The sequence below is a fragment of the Aplysia californica genome, unplaced genomic scaffold (assembly GCF_000002075.1).
Source record: "Aplysia californica isolate F4 #8 unplaced genomic scaffold, AplCal3.0 scaffold00192, whole genome shotgun sequence".
Lineage (NCBI taxonomy): Eukaryota > Metazoa > Mollusca > Gastropoda > Aplysiida > Aplysiidae > Aplysia > Aplysia californica.
Window position 1 is genome coordinate 766,422 of NW_004797462.1, and position 11,059 is coordinate 777,480.

Here is an 11,059-nt window from a genome sequence, read left to right on the forward strand (position 1 = left end):
TGTAGGCCAAGAGAGCCCCTTGACTTAGTGCATTCAGTTCGCTTTCAAATTGTTTGATTTTGATTCGTGGCCTCATCACTCACCTGTCCTGTCATTTGAGAAATGAACATTGTTTGTTTTGAGGTCCACTGGAAATATTAGTCAAAAGCTTGTGACAAGAGACAAAACACTGATATAGATACCTTCCCTTTTTTTTTCCCTCAGGATTCTTGAGTGAGCACATTCAGTCCATGATGGCTTCTGTGAGGAAGATTTTTTTTTTTTTTAAAAGTTTGTTTGGGGTGTCTGCTGCAAATAAGGTTCGTTTCTCTGTGGTTTAACAGTGTTTAGCCGTGGCTTGGAAAGGGTGATCACAGAAAGGCATTGAGGAGTTTGTATCCAGCAATTGGGTCTATTTGTGTTGTGAGAGTTGACAGTTGAGTGCTTTGACACAGTTTTACAGCAAGTCATGAATATTGTGTTACCTCCTGCTTTTTCTGTGGTTTTCCATATTGTTCCACTGCCAACAGTATTAGTCTCGTTGTTGTTCGTTTTCAGAACGTCATGATGGTTCCTTTTTTTTATTTAGATTAAATGCCTCTGGTATTAAATTCCAGTTTTACATGGATATATTGTTTGATGTCAATGTCAGATGACAGTTACTTCAAATGTCCTTGGCGAAGTTTGAGCTAGAACCCTGAACTGAATGCATACATCTAGGTTTGTCTTTTGTCAATATGTATTGAACCCATACATGGAATCTCAAAGAGTAGGCTTTTGTTTTTAGTGGCTTCCATATTGTCTACACCATTTTCCGGGCATGAATTTATGGATATATTTTGAGGTTCTCTGCAACTCTGAACATTTTTAGCCATTATTTTCGTTCGTGAATCTAACTGGGGTTTTGTTTTAATCCGGAGCTGTTAGGGGGGCTCCATACTGTGTTGAAAGGGGAGGTTGTCATGCTCATGCTTCATCTTATACACACTTGGGTCACCACATGTTGTTACGTCACCCACCACCAAGTTCATCGCATCATCATTTTATCGTCATGGTCGTTGCCACCACCGCCACATCATGGCTTCCCTCTTTTGTTCCTCCTTCCCTCGCGTCGTTCACATATCTGCAGAGGGGTGGGCTGTTTGTTCGGACAACGCGCCTGGCGCCTGTGGCGGCCGGTTCCCGTGTTGACCAGTTGATGTGCTTTGTGTTTCGGGTTTTTCATGTGAATCCTGTATGATGGCCTTTTCATGTACTGGAGGGATGTGTGGGCGTATGTGTTGGCGAGTGCTACTGTGTGTGTGTCTGTCTGAGGGTGAACGTGGTCTGAGTGTGGCTGGTTGGCTGGAACGGATGGACTGATGGGTTTTTGGTGCTGATCTATGGAAGACTGGATGGTTACTACTGTACATAGCTGTTTGTGGTGTGTGCCTGGCTTGTGTGCTTCTTGTCCATCTGCTGCTATATTCCATATGAGAGAAAACCGCACTTCAAATTAAAATTGTAAAGGCCTTCTAATTCCATGAAACGTTTTTTGAAAGGAAGATATTGCATAGTTATTTGAACATTTCTTCATTCAAGTCTATATTTTTTATAGTCAGATATAAAAAAAAATTGTGTATGCTCAAATTGTTGTTTTAACAATGTTTTGTTGTTTTGGTAATTGTAAGATAAATGTCGTGAGTGTTTATCAATTTTCTTTTTTAAGAATATGATAACTAATTAATCACACAAAAAAAGACAAAATGAAGAACTTGGAAGTTGCAGCAGTGTGGATAAGGTGTATGCTTGCGTGAGCGTGTTAAATCTCGATGGTGAATGTCTGGAGTCTGGTTCCGTTTTTATACTTGCTCTGTTATGGCGTGAAAAAAGTTGTTAGAGAGCGTGGTGTCTTTGAGCAATGGTGCACCTACAGCTAAATGATGTCTTTGATGTTTCCCTGCCTCTTGCCTTGGCAACCTTTGACCATAGAACGGATGTTGTGGTTTGGTTTTATTTTTTTTTTATTATTATTATTATTATTATTTTTTGTATATACGGTGACCACTCTAGCCGTTCTGTGGGCAGAGCTCTGTCTGGTCAAGAAGCAGGAAAACAAAATAATCTTTTAAAAAATCCCCTCCCCCTAAAATGAATAAAAGACGAAAAAAAAAATGTCCACAAGTACAATGATATAACAAATTGTTTGTTGATTGTGTTGAAGTATTTTTTGTGGAGTTTTTTTGTTTTTTGGTTGTTGTTTTTTTTAGGTAACACTTAAAGGAAATACTGCTTCACGGTGACCATTATTGTTGAATAAAAATTGGCCAACAAAAAAAATGGAGACGTACCAGAGAAAAGCTGAGAACTGCATCATTTCATGTTATATTATACATTTATTTACAAGCCACAGTAGAAAAATAGCTATGTGTGTATCTCAGAGACAATGAACTAGCCACTTCACAACAATGAGCCTGTTTGATCAGTGCTGAAAAGGTCATGTGTCTTCTTGACCTGAAGATATGACAGCTCACTGAAATTATAGATAGACCCTTCAAGTACTTTGAGATGAATTATGAGCCCTGTGAAGCGTGAAGCAAGACTTCTGACATCTGGTTCATGTACACATTTCACAGATGAACTCGCTGGCTTATTGTGCAATATGTACAACTCTCAACATACATGGTTGGTTGTGCTGACAGGGCTGTTACTGTTATAAAAATGTCAAAGACCCTCTCGCAAGCCAGTGTGCTTTCTGCTTCCAAAACACTCCCACACACTTTTTGAAAGGCTCTGGCTCCATTTTCGCATATATTCTGTTCATCTATCATACTGCACAGATGATGAAAGATATATGTAAGAATTTTTATTTTTTTTAAATTACAGCTCCTAACATAAAGGTTCAAACCCATAAGCACTGTGTTGATGACTAGTCAACATTTTGAAGGTATGGGGTAGGCGTAAACATTCAATTTTCCAAGGCTTTGAGCATATGTCGTGTTCAAGGTGATAAGTAACACTTTGAGTTATATCAAAAATCGCAACAAGTGAAGCGTGGCGTTGTCTGGATGGTGCTGTCAGCTAGGAGCAGGCTTGTGTTACTTTGTTTGGCTGTAATTTGAGGCCATATCAGTACATTGTAGTACAAAAATATCAAGAAATGATAGATAAATTGGACTTACGTTCTACGTAAACTGACTACATGTAGGCCTACCTGTGACAGGTAGAAGTCAGTCGACACAGAACGTAAGCAGGCTCACTCATGTAATGTACAACATGTAAATGATATAAATAACAGCCTAGCCTATCGATAGCCCATACAGGGATAGTGAATAGATGCTGCCAAGTCTTGCTTGATGACCTGGCTGGTTGTCTCGATCGGTAAACATGGCTGTGGCTCGTGTTTATTAATATATTAGTTCCACTTGTTTTATGGGATTTGGTCGATGGATCTCATCAAGATATCATGGACCTGAAAAGAAAAAGATATTGCTTGCTGCTAATGCTACATATCATCATATATATAGATACTAAGATAGATACATGTAATGTTGATCTAATGCCATCACTATTATAATTAGTATTAGCTTTTACGACAATGACAATCAAGTGTTATAACTTATATTCTCACCATAGCGGACCTTTAATTAGTACATGCGCTAGATGATGGCAATCGAAGTTGACATCACTGACTAAGGTGTGCATGTGATTTAGCTGTTACCTGAGATCAAGATGTGGAAGAAAAGTGGCAAACATTTTTAAATTTTTAATTAGATAAAACCAAGCAAATAAGTGACAGCATGCAGATGAGGAAAGGAAAGGACCATAATATTAATAACCCGATATGCTTCATATCCAACAAAGAAGGAAATACCATTCTTAACAAGGATACTTTAAAGAAAAGATGGGGGGGGGGGGGAGTATGGTACCTCCAAGAACTCAACTCGGACGTTTGAAACAGACAAAGGAGAATTCAAATTCAAACCAGCATGTTGTAAACAGAACCACACTTACAGTAATTACAGTCCACAGAATCTGACTGCACTTAAAACCAGTCCCAAAAACAAAGCCCCAGGGCAGTAGAAACCATAAGAGCTATTGTAAAAACAGGTGTGCTGTGGCTGAGTCGAATAAGTCTGAGTACAAAGGAAATGCTCAGAAGTCTAGCCGGAGGGCATATAGCGGTTGTACCATAATTTTTTGGGGGGGAGGGGGGGCAACAAACGCAATTGCTCTTCACTACCTTCGGAGGTCCTGTATCTGATCTCTTCACCAAGCCAAAGGCGAAAGCTTTTAGAAAAATAATGGAGCAAAGGATAAACGGAAAATACCTCTTGTAGTTCTAGAGAGAGAAAGTAGAGCAAAGCCCAGTTCGAATTCCACTGAGGAAGACGATACACTGGTGCCTCGGCAGTCCAGTGGTAAGGCTACCGGACTCTTGATTGTGGAATTGAGAGTTCGAGGCTCAGCTCGGCCCGACGCTGTGTCCTTGAGAAAGGCACCTTACGAATTTTACAATTTGGCTGGGTCCTATTGGAGATGTACGTTAAATTGGATCCTGCCTCCTGAGTAACCTTACATTGTACTAGCATCTGCGTTCGTTGCCATTTTTTTGGCCAAAAGTTGCCATTAGTTTTCTAGCTTTCAATTCTCTGTGACGACATATATAACAATATGTTGATAGAGGTAACAATCTAAAGCACAGGAATTTCTTGTGCTCTGTTATTTTAAGCATCCAGAGTACATGTATCATTTATTGTAGTCGCCCCGAGTGTAAAAGTACGTGTAAAAATAAAGGTTTCACAACAGAATGAAATCAAAACAGCACGGATATAATAAATTATAAATTTTATAACCACTAAAATTAACAAATTAGGGCGCTTGTCCACCTATCCGAGGATTGGCTGTTTTAACCCTAAACGTGTGTAATTCAAGAAAAAGGAGGCCTACAGGATAATTACAATTATGTAAATTATGGAATCACACACATTTGGAACGTGCCAGTGTCAGAATTCGGTTTTGGTGGGGTGGAGACACGCTATAACATAACACATTTATATTTTTTAAAAGGTAGGAACATCTTCAAATTAATGACATTACGGTGTATAGTAGGCTATAAACACAAAAAAGGAAAAACAAATCATCAGAACAGTTTTTTTTTAAATTAACACAACAACAAATTAAAACACAAGAAAGAGATGATTTACATATATGTGTAGGCCTATATTCTCCACTTGAAAATAGATAGCCTACACATGGGCATCTTAAAACTTATCAAAATACATGTCTTATATGTTATGAAGTAGCTTTGTTGTTTTGTCTTTTTTGAAAACTGCAAGAATCGCGGCCGCGATTCGCGGACCAAAAAATGCCAAAAATCGCGGCCGCGACAAACGCAGATGCTAGAACTAAATTGTAGCAAGGGGCGACTTAAACCTATTCAGTTTCGCAATTTATTTTATGACGGTAGTCGTAGCAGTGATGGCATAGGCTTACTTTTAGTGAAACGTCACCTGAACTCCACCCAGTACCCTAGTGGTTGGCGATCCCGACACGTTTGTTCCAAGGGTCTAACTTTTAAGACATTTCAAGTGAGATATGTTGAGGGGCACATTAGGGTGTATTAGACAGGCCGTAGTACGGATGATTCTTGTTCGAATCCTTGGAAGATTCGTTTTCCAAACACGTCATACCAACATGTCATGTAGACATTACATTGTAACCCCAAGGCCCAAATTTAAAAAATGGGTTTCTCGTCTTCAGACATATTAGATATGTATACACTAGTAACTGATAGAATAATAATAATAGACCTCCGTGACTATTCTAATTGCACAGAGCTCTATTACTGGTACAGTCTTTACAAAAAGTTAAGGACCCCTTACAAAAGAAATTTCATCGCAATCGAAACCGAAATGCGTAATTCCCAGCCCTCAAAGGGACCCACCCTCAAAATCGAAAATCACAAAAGAAAGGGTCTCAAAAAGTCTCAGCAATATCAAAGAAAACGACCAGTTCAAGTTCGCGAAGGTCCATGGAATTGTTAGAAGCGCATGTGTCCACCATTCACAGCTAGGCATCCTGGCAGGGCAGCGGTATCTGCAGGAGATCTTTTGACCTCTGATCGTCACAGCGCTGCAGCAGATTGGGCCTGCTGCTGTCCTTCAGGACGACAACACCACGCCGCACAGGTCCACGGCGTCAACGCCTTCGTGCAGCAGGCGGGGATTACCCACATGGTTTGGCCTGCCAACTGTCCAGACCTCAATCCTATTGAACAGTTGTAGGCTGAGCTTGATCGGAGAGTTCGGGAGAACTACCCTTTGCCCGCAAGCAGCTGCTTGGATCGCTGTAACAAAAATGGAACAACATTCCCCGAGCCTTTCTTTTGTGATTTTCGATTTTGAGGGTGGGTCCCTTTTGAGCGCTGGGAATCTTGCATTTCGATCTCAATTGTGACTGATGAAGAAATTTCTTTGTTGCACTCATGGATTGATGAATATGTACATTGTATATTAAAGAATGAATTATTTGATTTGCTGATTTTTATTTTTTGTGCTCTTTTGCAAGTGATCCTTAACTTTTTGTGAAGACTGTATGACTGCATTTTAACCGATGGACTGAAATGATACACATTATTATAATATACTACTAGGGCTGTCCCACAGGAAACCGGAAAAGTCCATAACAGCAACAACCTTTGTCCTATTATAATAAAAACGTAACACATCATACTTCAACATGTGCTTTATTTCTCAATGTAATCACCACCCCGCTAGACGCATTTTTCCTATCGCTGGATCAGGGAGAAGATACCCTCCCTGAAGAATTTTTCGTCAAGGGATTTCAACCAATCTTTCACGGCTTCCACGAGGTTTTCGTCTTCGGTGAATCGCTGTCCAGAAATATGGCGTTTCATTGGTCCAAAAGGTGGTAATCTGACCGGGCCACGTCAGGACTGTGAGGGGGGTGGGGTGGCAGAACTTTCCAACCGAACCTTTGGATCCAGTTTTTCGTAGCGTTTGCGGTGTGTGACGTTGCGTTGTCATGCTGTAAAATGACCCCGCTGGACTACCGGCCTGGTCTCTTTCGGCGCACAACCTCTATCAACAACTTATCAAGAGTCTGGCAGTACATTGTATCTGTTAGCTTTAACAGATTTTCCTGGTTCCAGAATGTCAAGAAACAGAACACCCTTAGCATCCCAGAAAACCGTGGCCATGAGTTTCTTCACCGATGGCTGAACTTTAAACTTTTTCGGGGGAGATGAAGACTTGTGCTTCCGAACCATTGAGTCCCTCTTCGTCTCAGGGGTCATGTGGCGTATCCAAGTCTCATCACCTGTAATAATGCTTCTCAGGAATGCTTCATCGTATTGTTGGAAGTCTCCAGATGCGTTCATGACTCCCATGACAGCTTGGCGACAACAAAGTCTGAGACACTTCAACACGTTGCGTCTTGTGGTCAGCTGTCAGCTCTTTTAAGACCCATCGAGCAGAGACCTCTCGATAGCGCAGCTCATCAAACACTATCCTATGGACAGTCGACTTTGAAATGTTTAGCGACTTGGTACGTAGTCTAAACAGCTGTATGCACTGCTCACCGCCGAACGCTCCGTATCCCGGACTCTAGCATGGAGATCATCAGGAGAGAATGCGTCGCTGTTTCGGGCTCTTCCTCTCTACAGCTTTTCTGACGCACCGAGCCCCCTCACCGATGTGAGGTCTCCATGTTAGTTCGACTGTTTTCCTCTGCTGCCAACTTTAGGATTCATTCCAGCCTGAGTCCTCTCGCTTCAACCAGATCCAGTGACTGGCTTTCTCTGCTGTCTCCTGGAGGGAGTTTGTGATTTCGTTGCATTTCTTTGCAGTAAGTCCTGCCACTCTCATCCACTTACGGGCGCTTGTTGCTACAAAACCTCTGCATCCTACCTCTACCGGAAAATGGGTTGCCTTCCATCCTGCCTCCTCACATTGTTCGGCGAGTGCCTCGTAACGGTTTTCTTTCCGCTCATGATCGGCATAGATATTGTCCTCGTGGGGCACCGTGAGCTCTACCAAGTGCACCTCTTTGTCTTTTTCCTCCCATAACACAATGTCTGGCTTTTTCGTAGTTGGAATGGGGAAGAATCTCTCAAAGCCTTTTAAGTCAGCAGCTACCTCCCATGTGCCTCCGCTCTGGTCTTCCATAGCTTCGTTCGCTTTCTTTCTTTTGGTAACATTGCTTCCTTGCGGAACGAACGCAATCTTGGTGGGTCCATGCTTCTGTATCTTGGGGGCATATTTTCCTTCTTCCACCTGTTCTGTCGCCATTGTCGTGAACACTTTCAGCACCTCATTGTGCCTCCAGGTGTATCTGTTAAGAGCCACGTTGTAGTTTGACAAAATATGCTTCATGGTTCCTAGCTTACCGCATCTACACTTGTTGTCCTCCTGTACCTTCCATCTGACAAGGTTCACCGGTGAAGGCAGAACATCATACGTAGACCGGAGAAGAAAGCTTAGCCTTGATGTATTCCACTTCCAGATGTCACTCCACCCGACTTTTCTTTCCACTACATGCTCTTCCCATCTGGTCATTTGTCCTTGCTGGCTACACTGGATGAGATGAATTTCTCGCCCCTCTGCCTCCATCTTTTGTATATGTCTTGTTGCAGCTTTTCTTCTGTCTCGCTGAGACATTTTCCTGAAAGGTCTAAAGTCGCCATTACCTAGCCCTAATCTGTCAGGTTGCGCTGGACCGACAATGTCACCATGCTCCAAAGCAGAGATGATCTCGTTAGCTGCAACTTTTGGCTTCCACTTTCTGGCTGTTTTGACATCTGGAGGTTTTCCACTGATCTCCTTATCCCTTGATTCTCTAAACATCAAAACGGTTCTAATCTTGCCTCCACGATTGACGTGAGAGGTAGTTGAAGCGCACCTCTATGTCTGTACAGGGATGACGTGTTAATGGTACGGGGTAGCCCCAGCCACTTCCTGATGTAGCTGTTACACTTTCTTTCGATCATCTCAACTCTTGACAGAGCAACTTCATACATTGTCAGTGGCCACGCCAATCGAGGGTAGAGGGCAAACTGTAGACACCATATCTTATGCTTTCCTGGAAGCTTTGTCTGGTCAATTGCTTTCAGCCCATTTTCAGCCTGCTTCATGATTTCCACGCCTTGACTCCTATCAGACAGAGTTCCTGAGTACCACCGACCCAAACTTTTGACAGGTTGTTCTTTTACTGTGGGCATTTGCTCCCCTGCCATTGTGAACTTCAGTTGCTTCTGTTTTCCTTTGTGAATAGTCAGGTTTCTAGACTTTTTAGCTTTAAACTTCATCCTGGCCCAGGTGATAAGCTTATCGAGCCGATTCAACACACTTTGCATTGTGTCTCCATCTCTTGTCAGTAGGATCACATCATCCATAAAGGCTTTCTTTGGTGATCTCACCTTTGCTTCTTCTTCACAGCATTCTGCAGATCTCAGTAGCATCTCCATTACCAGGATGAACCAGATGACCGATATAGAGCAGCCAGCTGCAATCCCAATCTTTAGTCGGTGCCATTCCGTTGTGAAATTTGCGGTTGAGAATCGCATCTGGAAGTTACTATAGTATTCTTTCATGATGTTTTGCACCTCTTGCGGGACGTAGAAAAAATCCATTGCCTTCATCAGCAATTTATGGGGAACAGACCCGTAGGCATTCGCCAGATCCAACCACACTACGTTTAAACTTTCCTTGTTTTTCTTGGCCTCTTGGATTGTGTCCCAAATGGTGAAAGCATGCTCGATGCAGCCTGGGATCCCTGGTACCCCGGCTTTCTGAACCCTTTCATCCACATAGCCGTTACTTTGCAAATATGCTACAGTCCTCTTTGCAAGTATTCCCATATAAAGATCTTGCACGTCACGTTGATGATTGAAATAGGTCTGAACTGTCCTATCTCCTTTGCATTCTGTTCTTTGGGTAGATACACGCCCTCCGCTCTGCACCAATCTTTGACGATTTCTTTGTCTTTCCAAAGGCCTCTTAGCATCTCAAAGAGGGTGTGTCTCAGCGTGTCGCAATACTTGAACACCTTATAAGACACGCCATCTCCTCCAGGTGCACTTTTTGCTCTTGCTTTTTTTACAAACTCAAAATTTCGCGAATTTTTTAGGCGCCTGTCTGTTTGAATGAGTTCGTTAACGCCGCTCTTGTTGTCCTCAGTCTTTGCAGAAAAACAAGGTCCTGGGTGAACTTTGTCACTGACATCCGTATGCCCGGCTTTGAACTTACTACACCACTCATATACCTGTGACTTTGCCATTACTTTTCCCCCGTAAACAGACTTTATTTCAGTGTGTATTTCTATAGGTTTGAGACCTTTTGCGATCAGAAACCGAATGACAGACCCCACTTCTACCCTTGACAAATTTTCCAAGGGGGTAGCCATCTTTGGAGAACTGCTGTGTTCGTTTGGTTTGTGTGATGCTCATGGTGTTCAATAGGGAAATTCCTTAATGATTGTTTTACAAATGTGGGTTTACAGAATGTGAAAATATTTAATAGTTTTCAAATTACAGTCAAATTCCGGTTTTCTGTGGGTCAGCCCTCGTAATAAAGGTTAAGGTGACTTGTGGCTTTTGCTATGACCAGTATGAAAGACCAACATCAGTAAAAATTTTGGTAAACAGAAGTTTACCACATTTTGAACATTTATTTTTAAAGCTTCATTTCCACTCGTGGATGTGCGCAGCTTGCGGGCAACTCTTGGCTTTAGCCTTTCCCATTCGAGAAGCGCCCTATGACTAGCTGCCCACTGCACTGTGACTGCTGCTTTCCAAGTAGGTCTGTCGAAAGATTTATTATTAAGTTCAAGTCCTTCTGAGACATTTTCAGGGTGTCTTTGTGACACTTTTTTTTTTGGTGCACCAAATTAACGCTTTCAACTTTCAATAGGACAACTCAGAATACTGGCTTTGGGATCCTGAAATTTAACGATATTCTAAAGACATGACCAGCCCGGCGAAGTTGGACCCATTTTCCGTTAAAATGTAATCAGGTGTGAATTTTGGCTTTAACTGAATAGATCAACGAGATATGTAAAATGGGGAAAGGGGGGGGGGGGG

At 42.1% G+C, this 11,059-nt stretch overlaps 1 protein-coding gene across 1 annotated transcript in view; it reads right to left on the bottom strand.

Annotated features, from left to right (window-relative positions):
• Positions 1 to 2,334: 2,334 nt before the first annotated feature.
• LOC101848888 (dehydrogenase/reductase SDR family member 11) overlaps positions 2,335 to 11,059 on the bottom strand; it is a gene marked incomplete at its 5' end in the record, with an annotated part of 18,805 nt that continues 10,080 nt past the window's right edge. The window contains 1 exon segment of the mRNA XM_005098737.2: positions 2,335 to 3,430. Coding sequence (XP_005098794.2) covers positions 3,389 to 3,430 — 42 coding nt within the window.